General features: G+C 51.7%; 1 protein-coding gene across 6 annotated transcripts in view; it reads left to right on the top strand.

Annotated features, from left to right (window-relative positions):
• PAX7 (paired box 7) overlaps positions 1-25,596 on the top strand; it is a 117,577-nt gene that overhangs the window by 51,338 nt on the left and 40,643 nt on the right. For all 6 annotated transcript variants that reach the window (XM_054495005.1, XM_063670161.1, XM_063670159.1 and 3 more), the window contains exons 5-7: positions 9,440-9,639; positions 18,309-18,474; positions 20,721-20,923. In XM_054495005.1, coding sequence (XP_054350980.1) covers positions 9,440-9,639; positions 18,309-18,474; positions 20,721-20,923 — 569 coding nt within the window. The remainder of the gene's footprint in view (positions 1-9,439; positions 9,640-18,308; positions 18,475-20,720; positions 20,924-25,596) is intronic.

The raw sequence follows: 25,596 nt of genomic DNA, 5'->3' as shown, positions 1-25,596 counted from the left end.
TGGGCTTCTCTCAGTCACTGGGAGAGAGTGTAGGATTTGGAGTCAGATAGAGCCTATTTGGATCCTCACGTTGCCAATGCTTCCCAGCCCCCAGGAGGCCTCTGGGGCAGCCAGAGGACCTGGCCACGGAGCCTGAAGCCTAGGTTCTGGTTAGGGGCCGGTGGGACCCTTCAGACATTAGCATGGAGGAGTCTCACCCTTTGCCAGCTGTTGGGCCCCGTGGACGGGGAGGAGCCATGTTGCCCACTTTCTAGAATCCCCTTCGAGAAGAAGCAAGAAGTGTTCCCCCCGGATCAATGCCAGCTCACCCTGTCTTCTTCCCAGTGGAGAACTGGGGATGGGGGGAGCAGCCTGAAGTGGGCGGGACTCCAGCCCTAGAAAACCCCAAGTTAGAATCCCACCCTGCCACCTTCTGGACAGTGGCCCTGGGCAAGTCCCTGAGACTCTGAGCTCCCGTCCCCTCCTCTGGGGCCAGCAATTTGGTGGTGTAGCCTTGGTCCAAGGGTTGGAGATAACGGACTCCCCAGATGTGCTGTGGCCTTAAGACGTTCTCGGCCCCTCCTGGGCCTGCCTGGGAAGGGGAGAGAGGAGGTGATGCCGGGCTGTGGGGGCGGGGTAGGCAGGACCTAAGGAGTTGATGGAGATCCCATCTGTCGAGGACAGGTCTCAAGGGGAATGTGCAGAGCCCCCTCCCTGCTTCTGTACCCTCAATCAATCCCGTTCTCCACCTGTCCCTGCACGGCTGCCCAGCTGCCTGGATGGGGCAGGGCACCTGGCTGGGGTCCCTGCTCACCAGGACAGTGGAGTACGTGTGTGGGTGAAGTGGGTGGGGGTCAGGAAAGTGGTCAGGTACAGCCAGAAACCAGAGTGGGGCCAACTGGTCAGGCGGTTGGCTCAGTGGCTCCATCCGGAACCTGACCTCCCCTCCACCCATCTCCCCTGCACCCTCAGAGTAGGGCTGGGTTGATTTCACCTTTGAACTCCCAGATACTGGGACTGAGTGAGTGCACAGACACATTTGAAATGAATCAAGTGTGGATAGTTTTGCTCTGTCCCAGCAATGAGAATGCAGCTATGGATACCTTAGACCCAGAGCACCAAGGAAGGCTTACTTGTCCCCGGCAGTTGTTTTTCTAAATTTCGTTTTCTTTGAACATTCAGTTGTTACCAACCCAGCATTACTTTGTGTGCCGTAAGATACCAAGTCATTTTATCATCCATTCATTCATGCAACAAATATTTGAGTGTCCACTTTGTGCCGAGCATTGGAGATTCGGCAACGAACAAAAGGACAGTCAAGAATGCCCATTGGCCGGGTGCGGTGGCTCATGCCTGTAATCCCAGCACTGTGGGAGGCTGAGGTGGGTGGATCATCTGAGGTCAGGAGTTTGAGACCAGCCTGGCCAAAATGGCAAAACCTTGTCTCTGCTAAAAATACAAAAATTAATCAGGCGTGGTGGTGGGTGCCTGTAATCCCAGCTACTCAGGAGGCTAAGGCATGAGAATCACTTGAGCCTGGGAGGCGGAGGTTGCAGTGAGCTGAGATCAAGCCGCCGCACTCAAGCGTGGGCAACACAGGAAGACTGTCTCAAAAATAATAATAACAATAATGCCCATCCTTGTGGAGTGTGCAATGGGTGGTGGATGGGTGCTGGGAACAGATGACAAAACAGAATACATAGCACGTCTGACTGTGATTGTGCTGAGGGAGGGTCGGGGGTGTCTCTGTTATTATCTGTGTTTTCACATGTGGGGGCCACAGAACCCAGCCAGACTGAGTCCAGAGCCTGTGCTCCTCAGTGTCCGCTCTTCCTGGCCTGACCAGCTGCAAACTGCAGAGGTTCACCAGGCCATGAGGAGGGTGGGACGGGGCATGGGCAGAAGGCACAGCCTTTGCAAAGCCCTGCCATTGCTGGGAGAGAAGGTGGTGGCTGGAGTCCAGGAAGAGATGGAGTGGGCGGATGCCAGGACAGATTCCAATCTAAGAGGGACTCGGGATCTCCTGGTCTCAGTGCTGGGCTAGCTGCATGAGAGGCGGGAAAGGAGAGGAGGAAGAATTAAGGACAGTGCTGGCTTGGTGTGGTGCCCAACGCCAAGATGAGCACCCAAGAGGAGTGTGAGCAGAAGAGGTGGACTGTAGTGGGACACTTCATCCTTTCCTGGAACCCCAGGGAGGTTTAACTTGGATTCCAAGCCCCTGCCTCTCAGTCTGATCCTCCGTCGCCCTGTCCTTGTGTGTAGTCTGACTCCCACAGCCATGCCCGAGCCCCATGCACTGTGCGCTGGTTACAGCTGAGCGGTTCCCTCGGAGGGGCAGGGAGGGCCCCTGCCATGGTCCCGGCTTGCCGGGCCCCCAGCTGAGCTGTAAATGACTTTTCCATTTTCTGAGACCTGCGCCCAGGCCTGTTTGGTATTCAGGGACTCCTGGCCCACACTCGCCGGCTCTCAGCTCTGCCCGAATTACTTGATTAAAACGCATATCAACTATTATGTGATTCGTTTCTCTGCCACAGCTCCGCGCCGGGGCCTATGTTAAACTGTAATAAAAGCTGGGTTGGGAGGCTGCGGGAGAGGGGAGCACAGAATTAGGGGTGGGAGGGTTTCCGGAGGGTGTGAGGGAGGCTGAGAGAAGGACCCCAAACCTCAGGGCCACTGCCGGCCTCCACTGATCTGGGATGGGTGATTTAGAAATGGGTCAGCTCCCTCCTGGTCCTCTGTGAGCTGGGTAGATCCAGAGATTGTGGTCACCTTATCACCTTATTTCAAGGTTTTTCCTCTGGCAAAAGACAGAGGAGGGAAAGGTTGGGGATGGAAGAGAAGCCACATTGCTTTTCAGGATCAGAAATGGAATTTTCCATCACCCAGGAACTTGCTGTAGCCAAATTGGCCTTCTCCGGGCTGGGAGTTCTGAGTCCTGGGTTTACTTTGCAGCTTCACTGCCCTGAGACTCCACTGAACATCTGTAAAATGGGGATAAGACTGCCTGCCTTCCCCTCCCCTTATTGGGAGAGACTGTGTTGGGACAACAAAAGGGCTTGTAAACTGTAGAGTGCTGTGTGCAAGTGCAGGGGGTGACTGCTGCAGTGCGTCAGAGTTCAAGAGAGACTTTGCCAAGCTCTGCCAAGCTCTATTCATTCAAGGGGCCTTTATTGAGCATATGCTGTGTCCCAGGCATAGTCCCTGCCACACTCAAGGATCTCCCAGTCCAGTGAAACCCACAGACCCATAAACAGTCACGTTCAGTGTCTCCTGATGAGCTTTGAGAACGCCAAGGAGGGGAACTGAAATTACCTTGGATGGGCCCAGGAAGCCTTGCTGGAGGAGGTGGCCCAAGAGCTGGATGGTGCTGGGTGAGCACTCCCAGGAAGAGGGAAGGCACTCTGAGCAGAGGAAGCTCATGCTCAAAGGCATCAAGGCAAGACCCACCTGGCACGCTCACTCACAGAAGCCATGAGTGGCTGGACAGGGAACTGTATGGGATGGCGCGGTGAGTGGGGACACGTGGGCAGGGCCCATGATGGTTGAGGCCTTGCTGGCGTGGCTGAGGCTTCCTGGCACATGCTGGCAGTCAGTGATGGCTTCCAGAGGTCAGTAGCTGTGAAAGGAGGCTTTGAAGGGACAGGCAAAGGCTGGGGGAGAGAGGATGACAGCTGCCCCCAGCAACCTTCCATCCATCACCATCACCATCAACATCACCATCACCATTACCACCATCACCTCAGCCTGGGCCGGACACTGCCTGGAGCTGAAATTGCTCCTGCCTACCCCAAAGCTTTGACAACGCAAATGACTTCCAGCACCTCCCGCCCCTCATTCTGTCCTGAGGTTCTGCTGCTTTAATGAGTCACAAGCTGCCTTGATGTTTTATGTCTGTCCTGTGCCCCAGTTCATCTGGCAGTGTTTCCTCCACTGGACTGGAAAATCCCCAGGACAAGGTCATACCTCCTCTATCCGACTGGGAGCTTCCTAAAACAGAGGCTGTTTCTCCCCCATGAGATTGGGAGGTCTCTCAGGTAGGAGCTGCAATTCTCCTTTGCTCAGTATGGACTGCTCCACATCCCTAACTAGAGACAGGATCCAGGAACCCAGAGAGTGCGTCTCTCCCTGTATCCTTCTCTTTTGGGGAAATCTCCAGACCAGCACCCCACTGGGACCGTCCCATTCCTTAGCTGTTTGAGAGTGCGAGGGCAGAAGCCGAGGCTGGCCATGAGGCTGCTCCCCCACTGTGCACCCCGAATCTGACTGCCGTTTAATGAATGCGTTCCCATGTTCACTCCCCCCATGTCCCCCTCCCCGAACCAGCTGCCTAGACTTCACCAAGGTACCAGCTTTTGGTACACAGAAGACTCAGCCCCAACCAGCAGGGCCTCTATGGCCAATTCCACCTAATCCTGTTGATTAATTTGACTCTGAGGCTAAAGGGTTTCCAGGGGTGGGGAGGGAGAAGGGCACCCCAAGAAAGTGGGGGTGCAGGAAGCTGAAGTGAGGCTGATGTGGTGGCACTGGGGTTCTTTGTGTCTTCTCACACTGCTTTGGCCTGGTACTCCCCACCCTGTTTCCTTTTCTGTCATCACCACCGTCATTGTCCTCATCATCAACAATAGTAATAGCCTTCATGGGTCCTTGAAGTTGCAAATTACTCCCATCATCTTTATTTTATTTTATTATTATGTTTTATTTTTATTTTTTGAGACAGAGTCTTGCTCTGTTGCCCTGGGTGACGTGCAGTGGTGTGATCTCAGCTCACTGCAACCTCCACCTCCCAGATCGAAGCGATTCTCCCGCCTCAGCCTCTCAAGTAGCTGGGATTACAGGCACGTACCACCAAGCCCAGCTAATTTTTGTATTTTTAGTAGAGACGGAGTTTCACCATGTTGCCCAGGGTGGTCTTGAACTCCTGACCTCAGGTGATCCACCTGCCTCAGCCTCCCAAAGTGCTGGGATTACAGACATGAGCCACCACACCGGGCCCCATCATCTTTGTTTCATTCCATTCTCAAAGCCATCCAGGGAGGCATACAAGGATATATTGTTATCCTCATTTTTAAGGCTGAGAAAACCAAGGTCCTGAGAAGGGGGGCGACTTGTCCAAGACCACACAGCTAGGGAAAGACAGAGCCCACAAGCCAGGTCTCAGGCTGCCGAGACCAGGATTCCTGATTAGACCAGGGCTGTCCCAGAGGACCCTCGAACTCCTTCCCAATCTGTCCCTTCACGACAATCCCTCTCCAGGGCTCACTTGCTGTGTGTCCTCCATCCAAGTGACTGAACCTCTCAGAGCCTCGGTATACCTATTGGTAAAAGAGTCAATAGTCCCTGCTTCACAGACCTATGAAGGCTGGCACAGAGGTTTCTAAAATGGGGGTCTCTTCCCCTGAGGTTGGCCAAGGCGGGTGGTGGATGCTCTTTTTCAGGGGTTGAAGTCACAAACAAACTGCAGTTCTGTTCTCTTGAGGTCTCTCTGGATCTCGATGGGCAGTGAGACAGAGCTCTGCCCTCCCCACTCAGTGTCCAGAGGGTTGTTATGGCAACCTCCAACATCCAAGAGGATCATGCCAGATCCTTTCGGACAAGAGAGACCTGTGGGCCCTGCTTGGCCTTCCCCAGTCTGGGCTTCGGTCTGGGCATCTCTCTGGATCCACGGAGTTCCCCAAATCCCTGCAGAATAAGGAGTGGGAGCGACAAGGAGACAGGAAGGAATTAGACCCAGAACTCCATGGTGAGTCTAGAAAGCTGCAGGTGACTTGCAGGACCGAGGGATCAGCTGAAGCATGGGAGGGAACTGAGGCCCACGGCTCGGCAGAAGCACTTGAATTTTATCTCTCGGTGGCATAAAGCAAATGTTGGTCCTTTGCTAACTGCAGTCATGAGTTTGGTCACAACTCTATATCTTGTCCTATTATTTCCTTAATATTTTACTATATCCAAAAACACCTTTAAAAACCTAATTCAAGGATATTAATGCTCTTATAAATGGAAAATGAGTATCATTTCCTGTAAATAGATGGGAACCATAAAAACCATAAATAGCATTAAAAACAAGCAATGTTGTTAAATTCTACCTAGAGACTTGCACACGGGAAGCTGTGAGCTTGGGGCCTGCCCTCTCTTTGTTAAGAAAAAAGAACAACTGTGTTAATGACTGTATTGGACTGTGCTGGCCTCAGTGGTGGCCACCAGCCACGTGTGACTATGTAAATTTGAATTAAAATTAAATACAATGAAAGACGACGTTCTTCAGTTGCAGTAGGGAAGTTTCAGGTGCTCAAAACCCCACGTAGTTAGTACTGCCATATTGAATACTGCGAATCTAGAACGTTTCCGTCATCGCAGAAACTTCTATTGGACAGCACTGCTCTAGAACTGAATGGAGACTCAGTCAGATTAGTATTTCCAGGCCAGGCATGGTGGCTCATGCCTGTAATCCCAGCAATTTGGGAGGCCGAGACAGGCGGATCACCTGAGGTCAGGAGTTCAAGACCAGAGTTCGACACCAGCCTGGCCAACATGGCAAAACCCCATATCTACTAAAAATACAAAAATTAGCTGGCCATGGTGGCATGTGCTTGTAGTCCCAGCTGCTCGGGAGGGTGAGGCACGAGAACCATTTGAACCTGGGAGGCGGAGGCTGCAGTGAGCAGAGGTGGCACCACTGCACTCTAGCCTGGGTGACAGAACAAAACTCCATCTCAAAAATATAAAAATAAAAAGTAAATAAGAAAGACTAGGATTTCCCCCAGGACAAGGCTATGCCTCCTCCATCAGACTGGGGCTTTCTGAGGGTAGGGCCTGTGTCTGCCCTCATCTCTGACCTCACAGCTCTGAGGACAGTCTCTGCCCAGAGACTGCACTCCCTACAACTCTAGTCCCCATCTCCCTCAGCTCCTGTCTGAGCTCAAGTGTCCTCACTGGAGAACTGAATCTGGTGCCCCATTCCCCATCCACGGGCTGGCCTCCCTGCCTGCCAGACAAATGCCTGCTTCCTTCTTCTGAAGCCCCAAGGGCTGGCTTTCATTGTCACCGTCAGAACACTGAGGTTATGCAGTGCATTTCAGGAATTGAATCCTTGGCATTAGTTGTATTTGGCTCTGAGCCCCAGACATGGTGGGGAAGGGGCCCCAGGATGGCAGCTGTGCCCACTGTGGTCTCCCCACAGTGACTGGGGGGCTGGGTAACTGGCAGCCTTGGCAGGAAAGGCAAGGGCAGAGCCCTGGCAGGAAAAGCAAGGGCAGGGGTTAGATCTGACCCCAGGTCTCTGCCCTTGGGGATGAGGCAAGCCACGATGAAGGCAGGACTCCCTTGCAATCCGTTCCTTCGCTGTGTGGCATGGCATCACAGTCAGAGACAGCCTGGCACTGGCCAAAAAAAAAGCAAGGATAACTTTCCAACGGACAAGATAGCAGGATGGAAGGAAGTGGGCCCAGGGCACAGAGGCATTGCCAAGACAGATGACCCTCCAGGCGCATGACCTCCCACACCCCCGGGCCACACCCACTAGCTTCCTGGCTATGAATGTGGCGCCATGATTAAATTACCCAGCATACCTTTTGACACAACAGGCGTTTACGTGTGCTCTCCTCTCTGCCTGCAGTGCCCTTCCCTTCACCTCCACTTAACATGTAAGGCAGTACTAGTTTCTCTTTTTGTTTTTGTTGTGGGGAGGAGGGAGTTGCCCCTTCGGGGAGGGGCCTAGGCCTATTCCTGTAATTAACACTTGAAGCGATTGGGAGGAAGGGATCTTTGTATTGGTGGAAGGGGTCAGGGGCGAGGAGCACAGTTTGAGTGAACCTCACATTACCTTTCTGGGACTCAGCTTCTCCCATCTCTGATGCGAACACAAGATCTCCCAGGCTCTTCTAGCTTGACTCAGGCTGAGTGCTCCAAGCCCAGGGCTCAGTTCCTACCTTTCCCACTGCATACCTAGCCTCTTCAGGTGCATAGCAGGTCCTCAATAAATGCTTTAGGGGAGGGAGTGAATGAGTCAATGACAAAAAATAAAAGTGCGTCCAGGAATACCAGAGATGGAGAAGGAGAGGAAGTGGGAGAAAGAAATGAAGGCAAAAGAGAAAAAGGAGGAAGAGGAGTGGGGAAGAAGGAAGGTGGCCTCTGAGTGTCTGCTCTCTTTTCCATCTTCCTTTCTGCTTCCTCTTCTCTATGCTTCCCACAGCTCCCCAGGGGTGGAACAGGGAGCTGGTTCCCGGGTGTCTCAGCCCCAACAGCTAAGGAGACTGAGCAGCGGCTTCCTGCAGCCTCCCTAGCTTGGGCCAGGGCTGAAGCAGATTCCTGGCCTGATAACCCCAACCAGGCCAGGGAAGTGAGCTGGCTCCAACCTTTCGGGCTCTCCAGGCCCAGGCCCAGGAAGCAACAAGCCTTCACCCACCCCCAGTCTCCATGGTGGAAATTAGTGGGGATGATGGGGTGGGGTCCGTGGCCTTGACCAAGGTCATTCAGGTGAGGTCTCCTCTAGCCTGGGGGAATCACTCAGAGACCCTGGGGCATCCCAGGGAGAGGCTGTCAGTGGAAGTCGCCTAATCCAAACCCTTCATGTCACAAATGGGGAAAGTGAGGCCTGAGGAGGGGAGATAGCCTTCCCAGGGTCACCGGCATTTAGGAGCAGAGCCAGCCCTGGAATCTAAGCTTCTTGATGGGCAGCTCTGGACGCACGCACTTTTTCTTTTGTTGAGACAGGGTCTTGCTCTGTTGTCCAGGCTGAAGTGTGGTGGTGTGACTGGCTTACTATAACCTGGAACTCCTGGGTTCAAGCAATTCTCCCACCTCAGCCTCTTGAGTATCTGGGACTACAGGCATGCGCTTCCACACTCAGCTAATTTTCTTACCTTTTTCTGGAGGTCGGGTCTTACTGTGTTGTCCAGGCTGGTCTTGAACTCCTGGGCTCAAGCAATCCTCCTGCCTCAGCCTCCCAAATTGCTGGGATTACAGGCATGAGCCAGCATACATGGAGGCCTGTTTCTTAAAGTCAAGATTATTGAGGTATAGTTAATATACAGTAAAATTCTGCCCTTTTAACTGAGAATATAGCTCTATGGATTTTGTCAAATGTATCTCACCATGAAACCATCCCTTGAGTCTCATGTCATGGACATCCTTGCATGTCAGTGGAAATAAACAAAATGCCCAGCCAGAGGGGACTGTTTTGTTGTTGTTGTTTGTTTGTTTGTTTTTCCATAAGGCAAAGATTTTACAAGAAAGTATTTAAGCAATACTCTAGGGTTAGGCATGGAGGTTGCTTCCCATCCTTCACATTGATAAACAATGCTAGGGTGAGCATCCTCCTATCTTGTGCTTGGGAAGAGTCTGATCGCAGTGCAGTCATGGGTCCTAGGTGGGCACGAGTGTGCCTTGTGCTCTCCTCCCAGATCCCAGCACCCTTCCATCTCTCTAAGCCCCTGCCCTCTCCCTCCCTCTCCTCCGGCTGTAGGGAACCGGCTGGACGAGGGCTCGGATGTGGAGTCAGAACCTGACCTCCCACTGAAGCGCAAGCAGCGCCGCAGCCGAACCACATTCACGGCCGAGCAGCTGGAGGAGCTGGAGAAGGCCTTTGAGAGGACCCACTACCCGGACATATACACTCGCGAGGAGCTGGCGCAGAGGACCAAGCTGACCGAGGCGCGTGTGCAGGTGAGGAGGCACCCGCGGTGTCGGTGCTGCAGGTATACTCCAGAGATTCAGAAGTTTGGAATGGTCAAGGCCAGTGGGTTTAATGCGACCCCTCAGGGGGTTTACAACAGGTTCAGGGGGTTGTGCAGGCAAGTAATGCCACCAGCATTTGATGCAGAGTTGCTAGGCAGCAAATGTTGGTTGACTGAGAGCTGGACAGTCCAAGGAGGAGGGAAGAATGGAGGGAGAGATAGAGGGAAGGGGAGAAGAAAAGGAAGAAGGAGGAAGGGAAAGAAGGATGAAAGAAGGAATGAAAGAAGGGAGGGAGGCCAGGTGTGGTGGCTCACACCTGAAATCCCAGCACTTTGGGAGGCCGAGGTGGGCGGATCACATGAGGTCAGCAGTTCAAGACCTGCCTGGCCAACATGGTGAAACCCCATCTCTACTAAAAACACAAAAATTAGCTGGGCGTGGTGACAGGCACCTGTAGTCCCAGCTACTCGGGAGGCTGAGGCAGGAGAGTCACTTGAACCTGGGAGGCGGAGGTTGCAGTGAGCCAAGATTGCACCACTGCACTCCAGCCTGGGTGACAGAGCGAGACTCCATCTCACAAAAAGAAAGAAAGAAAGAAGGGAGGGAAGGAGGGCATTAGTTCAGCCAGAAGAGAGGGTTTGGGGAGTATAAAAATCTCCAAATCTCTGATGAGCAGAAGAAGTGATCAGGAGGAAGATTTCCAAACAAGCCTAGCTTCCTCAGATGGGTGATGAGTGTCCCGTTACCGGAAGCATGCACGTAGGCTGGGCAGGCCAGTTCTTGGCAGGTTAGATGCATCAGGGCAGGGTGGGCAGCCCCCGAAGACCCTGCACATCCCCTCCATGGCCTCAGTGTGTGGGAAGGAAGAGGGGAGAAGAGCAAGAGCCTCCTGACGGCTTGAGGACTGCCCCGCCTGCCCTCTGTCGGTGGGTTGAGGGGCAAAGGCGTGCTGCAGGGGGCCTGGGGACATTGCCTCACCTCCCCAGGCCAAACTCTCGGATTCCAGAGGCCTACAGTTGTTCTCCAAGTGCAGGAGCCTCTCTGGGGATCTGGCTGGAAAGGGCTGAGGCTGGAGGGTTGGGGATGGAGGAGGAAGAGCCGGGACAAGTCGTGATGAACGGCTCTTGTGGGAATCCATTCCTGGGCTGTCTTCTCCATGGATTGGGAGGCATAGAGAGAGGGGAAAGATCCCCATTACCAGAATCTAAGCAGTGCTCAGGGAGCCAGAGCGGCCTGCAGAGGGGACACCCCAAACAGTTGACGGTGGGCACTTCCATGCAAGAGGAGCCAGCCTTTGCCCGGCACCCACTTGGTGCCAGTGGCATTGCTGGGGCTGCTTCTCAAACGTGAGCTAGTGGAAGCTCAGACCACCTTGTCGGGTCAGCATGGTCGCTCCCTGCAAGCCACGGGTGCAGAAACTGGAAGTTCAGAGAAGCAACATGCCCAGGGGCACAAGCTGGATGGGGGCTGAGCCAGGCCCAGCTGCTGGCAAAACCCATGTCCTTTCCATCCAGGGAAACGAACAAGCTGAGTCACAAGCTGAAATTTGAAAGCAACTGGGACAATCCTAGAAGCAAGGGACGTTTCAGCACTCCAGGACCCAGTGGACACCCCTCAGCCCCCTGTCCCCACTCCCAGATTAGGGGCCCTTCGCTTCCTTTGAGGGAGGACCCCAAGGGGAAAGAGGCGGGAGGCAGCAGCCAGCTCATCTCATTCCCTCCCCTCCTGACCGAGGTGATATCCGAGCTGGCTCCAGGCCTCCCTCCTGCTCTGATCCTCCTGCAGCTGTTCTCCTGGGCACATTCCTGGGCGCTTTCTCGTTCCCACGTCTGGCGGCCACGGCGGCTTCCCACCACCTTGAAGCCTGACTGCTCCTTGTAAAATTTCCTGGCTGTCAGAGCAGTGCTTTTATTGGCCCAAGGGACTCAGAAACAGGTGTCACTCAAGGTCCACAGAGGGAGGGGGTCTGGGAATGGAGAGGCAGCCAGAGCCCAGGCAAAGCCATCCTGAGGGGGTGGGGTCCGCCTCCTGCGTCTTATTGACTTCCTATCATACTCTGGGCTTCCCCAGTGCATGGAGCTCCCTCTAGGGCAGGGCAGGGACTCCCCATTAGACCAGAATCTCTCCCAGGGCAGGGCTGGATCTCCCCACTTAGCCTGAGAGCTTTCTTAGAGAAGAGGGAACAAAAAATGTTTGAGTTTTTAAAGAATAAATGGCCTGGTGCGGTGGCTCACTCCTGTAATCCTAGCCCTTTGGGAGGCCAAGGTGGGTGGATCACCTGAGGTCAGGAGTTTGAGACCAGCCTGACCAACATGGAGAAACCCCGTCTCTACTAAAAATACAAAATTAGCCGGGCATGGTGGCGCATGCCTGTAATCCCAGCTACGCAGGAGACTGAGGCAGGAGAATTGCTTGAACCGGGTAGGTGGAGGTTGCAGTGAGCTGAGATCGTGCCATTGCAGTCCAGCCTAGGCAGCAAGAGCAAAACTCCGTCTCAAAAATAAATAAATAAATAAACATAAAATAAAATAAATCAAGAACATTCAGCCTGGAGAAGTGGAGACTTGAAGGACACAGCTGCTCTGAGCATCTCCAAAGGGTGAACCCAGGGCCAGGGTCAAGAGGCGAGCATCTAAAGTCCAACATGAAGGTCTGCAGGAAAGAGCTCAGGACTAAGAGCTCAGGGTTCCTGCCTTTGGTCAGCTGTGTCACCTTCAACAGGTCAATTTCCTTGCCTGAGACTTCGTTTCCTGTCTGCAAATAAGGGGATGAAACTCAACAATCACTAAAACCCTTACATTTCTGGGATCCCTGTTTACTGACAATCAGGGATGCTTTGTGAGGTGATGAGATTCCCATTACCAGAAGTGTTCAAACAAAAGCACAATGTCCAGTCAATCAGGGACCTTGAGGTCTTTGAGTTATGACCTCAAAGTCCCCTGAGTACTGCTTAGATTGTATGGCTTCATACATTTTAGGTCCTGGTCTTTGATTCTAAAGGTCTGTGGTTCTGGGATTTTGCAATCGTATAATATCTCATCTCAGTGGACCTGGGAGATGGGTGGGTTAGTGGACTGGTTCAGGGTGGGCTTGGAGCCAAATACCTAGATGTGGATTCCAGCTCCATCTCTTACCCTCTCCACCCTGCACCCATCTCTCACAGGCAAGATGATGATAATGATGTTTACCTTGCTCTGAGGATTAAATGATTACATGTAAAAACAAAAACAAAAAAAAAACAGGAAGTACCTGCACACAGAAATGCCATAAATAGGGGTTGTTCTTACTCAAACTCTGCCTGTTCTTGGCAGCTCAATTCTAGCCACCTTTGCAGCTCCAGATACATTCACCCAGCAGTCATTTACGGAGTACTTGCTGTGTGCCAGGTGCTGTTCTAGGCATTGGGGATTCAGTGGGCAAAAAGCTCTGCTGTCTTGAAGCTGGCATTCTCATAAACATGTGTGCAGGTAAACATGATGTCACGTGGGGATCTGGTCACCAAAGAGTGGCCTGTTATCTTCTCTGGCTCCCTCAAGCCCTGCCTCCCTGCAGGGGCCAGGAGCCTCTGCTTGAAGCTTGCTAGATGTTACCAGTGCCTGTAACACCTCTGCCTCAGCCAGGAGAAAGCCAGAGCCACGTGAAGGGCAGCCAAGGGGGTGTCAAGCAGGAGAACCCCTGCCTGGGGACCCATCACTCCTTTCTCTGGAGTGATGCATATATCTTCCTTAGAGGTGAGCAGATCCGTTTTTTCCTGGGTGCCACAACCCTGAGCCTGTGAATTTCTTCTAGAAATAGAGGCTGCAGGGCTGATAGGTCCCAAAGTCACCCCAAGGCCTCTCCCATGACTGCCTGTGATGACTTCCCTATCCTTCAGATGATCAGCACCGGGAAACTAGGGCTGTGTGCAGCGCCTCTTTACTTTATGGTCCTTGGAACCCTGCTCTTTGCTTGGGGTAGGGGTGGGATATTCTGAACAGAAATCCCATTCTGGAAGCACTACAGAGATTCACTAACCAACAACTTATACTGAATCTCTTAATAACACTAGGTAGCATTCATGGTGCATTTCTTTTTTTTTTTTTCCTTTTTTTTTTTGAGACAGAGTTTCACTCTGTTGCCCAGGCTGGAGTACAATGGTGCAGTCTCAGCTCACTGCAACCTCCGCCTCCAAGTTGCAAACGATTCTCCTGCCTCAGCCTCCCAAGTAGCTGGGATTACAGGTGCCCACCACCACACCTGGCTAATTTTTTGTATTTTTAATAGAGACAGGGTTTTGCCATGTTGGCCAGGCTGGTCTTGAACTCCTGACCTCTGGTGATCTGCTGGTCTCGGCCTCCCAAAGTGCTGGGATTACAGGCATGAGCCACTGCACCCGGCCTTCATGGTGCATTTCTTATGTGCCAGGCATGATGAGTCATCATGCATATGTTATCTTTATTAATTCTCACCATGACCCTGCGGTGTTATGTGTTATTCTTCTCTCCATTTTGCAGATGAGAAAACTGAGATTTAGCTAAGGAAAGTAACTTCCTAAAGCACAGTTATACATATATACAGTGGAGTACTATTCAGCCATAAAAAAGAATGAGATCCTGTCCTTTGCAACAACATGGATGGAACTGGAGGTCATTATGTTAAGTGAAATAAGCCAGGCACAAAAAGACAAACTTCACATGTTCTCATTTATTTGTGAGAGCTAAAAATTAAGGCAACTGAGCTCATGGAGATAGAGAGCAGAAGGATGGTTACCAGAGGCTTGGGCAGGTAGTGGAAGTGGGGGGAGAAGTGAGGATGGTTAATGGGTTCAAAAAACGAATAAGGATGAAGAAGATGTATTTGTATTTGATAACACAATAGGGTGACTATAGTCAATAATAATTTAATTGTACCTTTAAAAATAACTAAAAGAGTATAATTGGACTGTTTGTAACACAAAGGGTAAAAAATGCTTGAGGTGATGGATACCCCATTTACCCCGATGTGATTATTATACATTGTATGCCTATATCAAAGATCCTCTCTCTCCTATAAATATGCATGCCTACTATGTAGCCACAAAAACTAAAACTTAAAAAAAAGATACAGTTCAAAGTGACTGTGCTGGGACTTGAACTCAAGTCTATCTGCTCAGGTTCGTTTCCTCTGTGCTACATGAAGAGAAGGGCCAGATGGAATATTGGACACAGTACACAGATGGCATCAAGTATACTCTACTCCCAGTGCAGGGTATTGAGAGAAGGATCAGAAATGAAGAATAAAACCCAGCGCCTGCTTTCAAAGAACTCAGTCCTGACCAGAGATTCTGGGTAGGGTGCTGGGGCTGTCACTGTCCCTTTTAGAGCGTTTATTTCCCTCTTTGTAAACGGGCAGCTCATACAAGACGCTGGCACAGACCCTTCCAGCTCAGCTATCTTAGAGGGTCTCCAGCAGAATGATGCTTACCTGTGGCTGACGCTGTTCTAAGCATGTTGCCTGTGCTAACTCATTTGAGGTCCAGAACTACCTAGGAGGTGGCTGTTATTAGCCCCATTTTATGAAGAAACTGGGATAACAAAAATTTTCCCATCTTAGGAGTTAGAGGCAGAATTCCATCCCAGGCAGTTGACTCCAGAATCCCTGTTCTCAACCATTCTGTTACACTTAGTGAGAAGGGAGGTGCCTACTGGGAGGGATGTGAACCTAGGGACGTAGGACAATGAAGGAAGAAGAGATGACAGAATTGGCAACAAAGGCATGCCCTCTCCTCCAGGAAGTCCTCCTGGATTCTGAGAGGCAGAGTTGGAAGCCCTTCCTCTGAGCTCCTTATCCTACCTTGCATGTCACCCCATCTGAGCTTACTGCACTGAAAAGCAGCTGCTCTTTGACTCATGCCCAGGCAAAGGGCAGTTTGAGGGCTAGGAGTGGGTCCTGTCCATCTCTCTAGCCTGTCTTGCTTGGCACAGAGAGGAGTCCCAGTAAAAGTTTGAGATGAGAAGGCGGGAATAAAGAAGGAAGGGAAGAGTAGGAAAAGAAAGGGAAGAGATTAGAAGGGAAGGGAAGGAGGAAGAATGCATCCAACTTTATTCAGCATTCTTTTTTTGAAGAAAAGATGAGCGGCACCTAAGGACCTGCTGCTGCATAGCAAACTAGAGTGGCATATCCCAAATGCCCATCATTCTCCCACCCACCCAAGATGTTCGCCACCTTCACATATTATCTATATTGTTATTTACTTTTCAACGAAATCAATGTGTTTTAAAATAAAAATGCACAACACTCCCATAAAGGGAAGGCAATTGTTAAAATACACACACACACACACGCACACACACAACACACAAAGGGAAACAAAACAACGTGTTTAAAGCCTTTCAGGAAAATGTCACCTGCAAACGCCTCGTCTCCCTGCGTTCAGAAGGGAGATTAGCACAGGTTAGAAAGGCGCTGAGGATGCATTAGCACCAAACTGAGACCCCTCTTCCCCTCTTCTCCATGCCCAGGAGGCCTGGGAGAGAAGTGAAAAGGAATAACTTTCCCATCCTCATGTTCAGGTTACTGAATTCTGTTTCTCCAACACGGAGCAGTGACAGGAGGCCCACTGTTTGGGAAACACTGAATTAGTACAAAGACCTCCCCACACCCTTCCCGCAGAGCCTGGAAGCTCGGAGGCGAGGCCATTCCTTGCAGGGCTCCCTCCAGCATCCCTCCCACTCCAGGGTGCCCCGGGGAAGCCCTCGGTGCCCTGCAGAAGTGGGGAGAAGCCAGGGCTTTGAATCCATCCCATCGGGAGCCAGTCGTTTTCCCTCCAGGCTTGGCTGCCTCTTCTCCCTTTCTCTGTGAAACCTTAACAGATCAAAGCCGGCAGCTCTTGTTTATCCAGCCTGCAAAGCTGAACGCTGCTTTTCCCACCCGGGAAGGATGACTCTAGGGGCACATAAGCGCCCTCCACCTGGCTGCACTCCCCTCCCTCATCTCAGCAGACACGGTCCAGAGATTTGGGGGTCTTGGGTGATCAGGTGCCAGGAGAGGTTGCGGCCTTCACTCCCCATGAGGTTGGGACACCAACCAAGCCTTGTGGCCCCAGCCCCAGCAAAGACACCCCAGAGCCAATCCTGCGTCCCTTGTTCATTCATTCATTCATCATTCACTCCTTCATTCATTCGACAAGTATTCCTTGAACACTTACTGAGCTCCAGGCATTGGGCAAGGAATGCATGGCCTCTGCCCCGTGGAGCTTGAGTCCGAGGGGGACATTAGGAGCAGCACAGCCAAGAGACAGATAATTAGAATCATTGATCCTGTGGGGAAGCACACAGGCAGGAGGCCCCCCTGACAGAAGGCAGAGAACCTACCTGAACCCACCTTAGATGCGGCAATTAAGGAGTAGGAGTAGGAGGGAGCATTTCAGCTGAGCTCTGAAGGCCAAAGAGCCAGCTGCAGAAGAGTGTTCAGGTGAAAGGGAACAGCATGTGCAAAGCTGAAGATGGAAAACAGCCCCCTCAAGGCTGCCCCAGTGTGCACCCTCATTCTCCTCTGTCTCTGACCTGTCCCAGGAAACTTGCAAATCCAGATAAGTGGGCTCTAGAAAGCCAAACTGATTTTTTTTTTTTTTTGAGGTGGAGTCTAGCTTGTCGCCCAGGCTGGAGTGCAGTGGCGCGATCTCGGCTCACTGCAAGCTCTGCCTCCCGGGTTCATGCCATTCTCCTGCCTCAGTCCCGACTAGCTGGGACTACAGGCGCCCACCACCACGCCTGGCTAATTTTTTGTATTTTTAGAAGAGACAGGGTTTCACCATGTTAGCCAGGATGGTCTCAATCTCCTGACCTCATGATCCACCCGCCTCGGCCTCCCAAAGTGCCGGGATTACAGGTGTGAGCCACGGCGCCCGGCCAGACTGATTTTAAGTTTGAACCTCAGCTCCAACACAGACTAGCTCTGTGGACTTGGGCAAGCAACTTGACCTCTGTGAGCCTTGGTTTCCCTTTCTGTAAAATGGGAATAGGAGAATACGTCTCATGGGTCTCTATGCATGGATTGACATGTGAAATGCCAGCACAGGAAGGGAAGACAAAGATATTGGGTTATTATCCCACTAATGTTTGATAAATCCGTGTGTGTGTGTGTGTGTGTGTGTGTGTGTGTGTTTCCTATTTCAAGCAGGCCCAGGGTGTGTAAGCAAAGTAGGGCCTCAGTCTCCAGAGAAAGAACCTGGCTTGCACATCTGGGTCTGAAGTGCAGGTCTCATTCAGGTGGGTTGCAGATGCGTGGCTTCCTCCTGAGAGGCTTCCTGGAGAAGGTGGTCAAGCAGGGCACCAGCACCCCTCCAGGAAGGAGCAGCTGCAGAGGAAAGAGCACTGGCCTGAGAGCCACACAGACTGGCCGGGCCACTGACTCAACCTGGCCCACGGACAAGTCACCCACTTTCTTTGGGTCTTGGTTTCCTCATCTGTAGAATGGGGATAATGTAGATCCCCCTCACTGGTGGTTATGAGGGCAGAATGGGCTCATACCTATGAAAACACTTTGCAAATCGTCCCATGCTGCACAATGCCAGGGCCTGCAAGAGGATGCTGGCTGGATCAGAGGGTGACGGCTTGGGCAACTGGGTCTAGATGTGTTGCAGCTCTCTGCCAGGAACCTGGCCGAGGGGTCTCCATTCTCTGCTCTCCATCCCCCAGGTCTGGTTCAGTAACCGCCGCGCCCGTTGGCGTAAGCAGGCAGGAGCCAACCAGCTGGCGGCGTTCAACCACCTTCTGCCAGGAGGCTTCCCACCCACTGGTATGCCCACGCTGCCCCCCTACCAGCTGCCGGACTCCACCTACCCCACCACCACCATCTCCCAAGGTGAGTGTCCCGGCCCCATCCTGCCATCTCAGTGGTGCCCCTTCTCTTCTTTCTTTACTTTCACTTACAAAGGCTCTTCTTTTTTTTATGACCATTTCTTACTTTCATGTAAGCAGGCTATTAAGAGAAAAAAGATGCAATCCTGCCCTTGAAATTCTTGGCCCTGACACAGAGCAGCCACGTAGGGTCCCCAAGGCAGCCCCTGTGCACCTGTTTAGAACTGAGCTTCTCAAATGGTACCAGGGATCTCCCAGGAATGTTACTAAAATGCTGGTCTGGGTGAGGCCCGAGATTCTGCACTTCTAAAAATCCCCCTGGGAATGCCCAAGCTGGTGGAGCATGGACCAGGCTTTGAGCAGCGAGGATTTGGAGGAGAGGACACTGGGCTGACCTGCTTTGGAGGGAAAGGGACAGATTCTCCAGGGACTTTGGGACCATGCATAGTCACAGTCTTTGAGTTTTTAAAATGAGAGAGTGACATAAGTACCTGTGTGCGTGGGAGTGCGTGCATGAGTGTGTGCGTGTGAGTGCATGAGAGTGTGCGTATGAGTGAATGAGTGTGTGTGTGAGTGTGTGCATGAGTGTGTGCGTGTGCACGTGTGTGTGTACTTGTTGGGAAGATGTTGGAATCATGTTGGAATCTTTTTTTTTTTTTTAGATTATGTTGGTCTCCAACCTATGACCAAAAAAAAATTTACAAAGGGGCTTAAATAATTTCCTGGGACCTCATTTTCTTGCCTCTCTCTCGAAAGTTCCATTTTCAGAGATGGAATAAAGGTCAGGGCCTCCTTTGAGGACCTGAGAAAACTCCCTCTGAGGGATTCCCCCCACTCTGGGGTGAACAGCCCTAGGGCCAGGCTGGGCTGAGCAGGGTCAGAGCCCTGAGGTCTGCCTGGGAAGGAGGCCTCACTTGAGCCCAGTTCTCCCAGTGGCTTGAAGTATAAGATTCCCTTTTAGCCTTGGAAAGGGATAGGCAGAAGGAAGAAGGTGAGTGGGTGGGAGAGGATAGGGGATCAGAGGGGCCTTGGAAGAGGAAAGGAAAGTCTGGGTCCCAGGAGAGAAGGTGAGCCTTGTAGGGGAAGAAGTGTTCCCTCCCCCCACCTCACCGGACCTTGCTCTCATTCTGTCACCCCCCACGCCCTGTCCCAGCACACACCAGGAATAACATTACTTGATATTGGCCTCATGAGCTGGGCGCAGTGGCTCACAACTGCAATCCCAGCACTTTGGGAGGCTGAGGCGGGCGGATCGCTTCAGGCCAAGAGTTGGAGACCAGCCTGGCCAACATGTGAAACTCAGTCTCTACTAAAAATACAAAAAAAAAAAAAAAAAAAAATTAGCTGGGCATGGTGGCATGCATCTGTAATCCCAGCTACTCAGGAGGCTGAGGCAGGGGAATTGCTTGAACCCAGGAGGCGGAGGTTGCATGGAGCCCAGATCGCGCCACTGCACTCCAGCCTGGGTGACAGAGTGAGACTCCATCTCAAAAAAAAAAAAAAATTAAATTTTAAAAAAGATAGCTACCTCATAAAGCCTCCTCTTAAATGACTGGCAGGCTGAAGTTCTGGAGGTCAAGGAGAAAGTCAAAGAGCCCCCTCCAGCACCACTGTGACTTGGTAAGATAAATTGAACCAGTGTTGAGGGTCCCAGCCCCCGCAAAGCTGCACAGAGGGGCCCAGAGAGAGCAGAATAACAGCCTAGCAGTAAAGAACAGAGATGGCTCCAGAGTTAGGCCATTTGAATCCTGGTCCCATCACTCACTAGCCTGGTCATCTTGTGTGAGTGCCCCAAGACCACCAAGCCTTGGTTTCTTCATGTGTAAAATGGGATTTACAGTCTTGCTTCATACCCTTAGGCAGCGTTTTGTAAAAGCACCTGGCAAGTGGTTGACGCACACAAAACAAAACAAACTGGGTAGATTAACAGAGTCCCCATCAAGGTCTGGCTTTCAGCCCAGCTGACATTTATTGAGCACCTACTGTGTGCCAAGCACTGAGGAACAGTGGCTGGTGTGCATCTGTCTAGGGGTTGTCTAGAATGTTGGGTTGTCAGTCAAGACCTGGCCAGTGCCTAGTGCCCTGCCCAGGAGCCAACTTGTCTCATCTCAGGTAGCATGAGAGGGTGGTCCCTTCCCTCCAAGGGATGGAGACCGGGAGGAGGAGGCTCTTGGCTTGCCTTCTGCTCTCAGAGGCCCAGCCTCCAGGGTGAGGCCACTTGCTTAGGACCTCTCTTGGGTCTCTCTACAGATGGGGGCAGCACTGTGCACCGGCCCCAGCCCCTGCCACCATCCACCATGCACCAGGGTGGGCTGGCTGCAGCGGCTGCAGCCGCCGACACCAGCTCTGCCTACGGAGCCCGCCACAGCTTCTCCAGCTACTCCGACAGCTTCATGAATCCAGCGGCACCCTCCAACCACATGAACCCGGTCAGCAACGGCCTGTCTCCTCAGGTAGGTGGCCTCAGCACCCAGGATCCCACCGCCACAAAAGTCAGACATCTGCAGACAGCACGTGGGTGGAAGCCTTGCGCTCTTTCCTGTAGCAGGCTGACTGTGGTCGGGTTTTTGTTGTAGAACCAGGAATCCTCCCTGGACTCTGTCCCGTGCTCTTGGCTTTTCACCAGGAGTGACCAATTCCTGAAAGGCAGGACCATGTCCTATTGGTGGAGAGAATTGTGGATGGGGTTCTGGGTCGGTAACTCTACCCTGATTCGTCATTGGAATTCTGTTTGCTCCTGTGTGATTGGTTAAGTCACTCATTGCCTCAGGTGCTGTTAGAAGTCCCAGGACTTGCTTTGAATGAAGTCAGAGAGATAATGTGGGCGCTGATGGTGGTTATTGGTGAGTTTGGGGAACAGGACTTGATAATGCCGGAAGTCCCAATGAACTTGACGAACGGATGGGCTCATTTTTTTGTAGCTTCAGCAGGCTCCCAAATATCCGTGGGGGAAGGGATAAAGTGCCCCCGCCACATGTCTGTGGTGAGAATCCACTGCACATGATCCGAACTGATCTGAAGAGCCATAGTGTGGCAGAACAGTGAAGCCTGTGGCATGGGTCTAAATCCCAGCTCTACTGCTCAGGGGTCTCTGAGGCAAGTCAGCATCTGTGAGCCTCAGTTTATCCCCTATTAAACAAAGAGAGTCTGTAACTAACATCTCAACAAGGGATGCTTGCCACATTCAATATGCTAACAGGTCTGAGCACCTAGCCCAGAGCCTGGCATGAAATCAGTGCCAAGTAAATATTAGTTCTCTGGCCCTCCCAGTGTCAGGACAATGTAATTAATATGGGAAACCCATTACCTAAAAGGAGAATAGAAAGAATTCAAAGAAGGCCAGCAAGCTACATCCTGCGGGCCACATCAGTCCAGCTCCCTGTTTTTTGTAAATAAAGTTTTATTGGAATACAGCCATGTCCATTTATTTATGGTGGCTTTTTTGCCACCACTGCAGAATTGAGTAGTTTTAAAAGAGATCATATAAGGCCGAGCGTGGTGGCTCACACCTGTAATCCCAGGACTTTGGGAGACCGAGGCGGGTGGATCACCTGAGGTCAGGAGTTCAAGACCAGCCTGGCCAACATGGTGAAACTCCGTCTCTACAAGAATACAAAAATTAGCCAGCCATGATGGCAGGTGCCTGTAATTTCAGCTACTCGGGAGGCTGAGGCGGGAGAATCACTTGAACCCGCGAGGCAGAGGTTGCAGTGAGCCAAGATTGCACCATTGCACTCCAGCCTGGGTGACAGAGTAAGACTCCATCTCAAAAAAATAAATAAATAAATAAAAAGAGAGATCATGTGGTCCACAAAGCCTAAAATAAGTCAGGCCCTTACAGTAAATTTAAAAAAAAAAAAAAAAAACTTGTCTGAAACATTCCCAAGAATGTTAATTTTCTGCTTGTCTGGATTCATTTCTGTTCGCCTCCATTAATTTGTGTAGTTGAGGGTTAATTGCATTTCAGCTCCATCATTTATTTATGGGAAAACCCTTGAGTAAGTCCCTTCCTCTTTCTATGCCTCAATTTTCTCATCTATGAAATGGAGATAAGTCCAGTACTTGCCTCCCAAGGTTGCTGAGGATTGAATGAGATGATCTGTGGAAGGCACTCAGCTCAGGTCTGGCACAGAGTGAGTGCCCAGTACCTGTAGGCAGCTGCCTGCAGAGCTCCTAATGGTGATGCATCAAGCCCTCTCAGGGTCCACAGTATGAAGGGTGATGCCACTTACTTGGCTGACCTTGTCAGCCCCTGCACTAGTCCTCACTAGGCCACCCCACTCTCTTGCTGGGATCCCAGGTGAACTAAACCCTGCATGTGGAATACAGCCTGTCGGCCAGAATGTCTTCCCTGGGGACCCCAGTTGGCCTCTTTGGGGTTCAAGGTCATGGCCTCCATCTCATTAGTGCTAACCTTCCAGAGCCCTTGAGTAAGTTCCAGAACCCTTGAGATGAGTCACAACAGGATCCCTGAGCTGGCTGGGGGAGGACACTGCTGAGATCCAAGGTGTCCACACCCAAGAATAGGGTCCAGGCGCGGCTTGGTGGTACAAAACAAATTTGGAGGAGCGTCCTTAGAAAGCTGAAGAGGGTCTTTGGGGTTCTGTGTGCAGCTGTCTTGCTTTGGAGATGGAGGGCCCCGGTACACATTGGCCAGGCCAGGGTTGAGAATCCGGGGCACCTGACTCCGTGACCACTGCTTTTCCCAGCCTGCCCTGTCTCACTGTGGGCTGAGGTTTATCCCCAACACAGGACTCTGTCACAGGACAAAAGAGAGATTTAGCAAAGAAAGGGCCCCAGGCCTCCAGAGTGTGGGTTGGGGATGGGAAACTGACCCACTGGTGTGAGCAATGGATCAAGGGGGAGCATCTCCCCCATGGCTAGGAGACTTCACAGTTGGATGACGTGTTTTCCATCCTTTTCTGGAAGTTCCTAAGTTGGAACCCCAGCCCTCCACCCAGCCCAGAATTTCACCGAAGCTTAAAGCGAGACGCCTCCAGCCCATTCCTCAGGGCTGGGAGGCTGACATGATGAATTGGAGAAGCTCACAGGCTCCCATCAAAGGTGTGAAGACAGATGGAGGGTCTGACAGGGGCAGAGGGGACCAGGAGGTGAACAGCTGCTGGAGGAGGGCGGGTGCAGGGGCAGCAGGGCAGGCTGTGTGTGCTTCTGTGCATGTGAACCGCAGAGGTTAAGCTGCGAGCACTTCCTGAAGGATGGGTGCAGCGAGCAGGGCGGGAGTTTCTGGGTCTTGTACAAAAGCTCCCGGGGTTGCTAGGCTCCGACTCCCACTGCCCTCCCTCCTCAGTCTGGGCAGGTGGACTTGACACCATCAGCACATCGCTGTGGTCCTGGGAGGCGCGGGGCCAGGAATCCTCTGTGTAAAAGGATCTGTAGGGAGACGCCCTGTAAGGACAGATCTGTCTCCTGCGTCCTCTCTTCTCAACAGGACTGGCTTCTCTATAGCTCACCTGGGCAGGAGGGACAAGTTAAGCTTCCCCCCGGGCTGTGGGGTTAGCACACTGTCCCCTTCTCCAGGATGGCAGGTCCCTGACACATTGCCCAGAAAACTGTGGACCTCAAAACTGGAAGGAATTTTTTTCTTTTCTTTTTTTTTTCTTTCTCTCTCTCTCTCTGTCTCTCTTTTTTTTTTTTTTTTTTTTTTTTAGACAGAGTCTAACTCTGTTGCCCAGGCTGGAGTGCAGTGGCGCGATCTTGGCTCATTGCAACCTCCGCCTCCCGGGTTCAAGCAATTCTCCTGTCTTCGCCTCCTGAGCAGCTGGGATTACAGGCGCCCGCCGCCACTTCCGACTAATTTTTGTATATTTAGTAGAGACAGGGTTTTGCCATGCTGGCCAGACTGGTCTCAAACTCCTGACCTCAGGTGATCCACCCACCTTGGCCTCCCAAAGTGCTGGTATTACAGGCATGAGCCACTGCGTCTGGCCGGAATTTTTGTTCTTACAGAAGCCAAAGGGGCTTACACTGGAGGATGAAGTTGTGGCTCTACCGAGCACCTGGGCAGATCTGGGATAAGCTAGCTGTGCATCACGCTGGGCAGCTTGCTACTACTGTGGGGAAGACGTGCCTCCTCCAGTGGCTTGACCCAAGTCCCTTGTCTCAAACCCAGCCTAGGAAGTGGGGACCACAGAACATCAGGGACTCCATGCAGAATCTCAAGGAAAAGCCATTTACTCATCTCATCTCTGCACGTGCCCCCTGGCTTGGAAGGGAGTCACTAACATGATGAATATTTATAGAGAACCTACTATGTGCCAGGCACTGTTCTAGGCACTTGGGATAAATCAGTGAACATGAAAGGAAAACTCTTATATATTGTCCTAGTGGAGGTGACAGTACAACAGGGTCAGACAGACAAAAAATATAATTTTAAAAGGCATACAGTATGTTTAATACCAGTGTTGACAAGGACAGCTGAATTTTCTGGAGCCCTTCTAACCTTCAGATCCTGCTCTGGGTGTTTTACATATATTAATCCACTTAAAGGGTAGAACCAGGATTCAAACCCATGTCTTTAGAGCCTGAAATCTTTTTCTTTTCTTTTCTTTCTTTTTTTTTTTTGAGATAAGGTTTCACTCTGTTGCCCAGGCTGGAGTGCTGTGGCGCGATCTTGGCTCATTGCAACCTCTGCCTCCTCCCAGGTTCAAGCAGTTTTCCTGCCTCAGCCTCCAGAGTAGCTGGGACTACAGGCACGTGCCACCACACCCAGCTAATTTTTTGTATTTTTAGTAGAGACGGGATTTCACCATGTTGGCCAGGCTGGTCTTGAACTCCTGACCTTAAGTGATCCACCCACCTCAGCTTCCCAAAGTGTTAGGATTACAGGCGTAAGCCACTGTGCCCGGCCTAGAGCCTGAATCTTAGTTACTTGTTCTGTCTTCCTGCCTCTCAGAAATGCCCTCACTTGCACTCTTTTTAGAGATTGGCTGGTGCAAGAAGAAATCATCTAGGGAAGCCACCCCCATCTATGGAAGCCACCCCCTTCAGCTTGGTGGAGGAAAGAGCTCATTCGACTCAGGTGGTGGATGAGAAAACTGAGGCCAATGACCTCAGGTTAGGGACTAATGGGCAGAGCTGAGTTATATGGGCGAATGCCTTTCAAGAG

The sequence above is a fragment of the Pongo pygmaeus genome, chromosome 1 (genome assembly GCF_028885625.2).
Source record: "Pongo pygmaeus isolate AG05252 chromosome 1, NHGRI_mPonPyg2-v2.0_pri, whole genome shotgun sequence".
NCBI lineage: Eukaryota > Metazoa > Chordata > Mammalia > Primates > Hominidae > Pongo > Pongo pygmaeus.
Note: the sequence above shows the minus strand (reverse complement) of the source record. Positions and strands in the feature narration are given on the sequence as shown.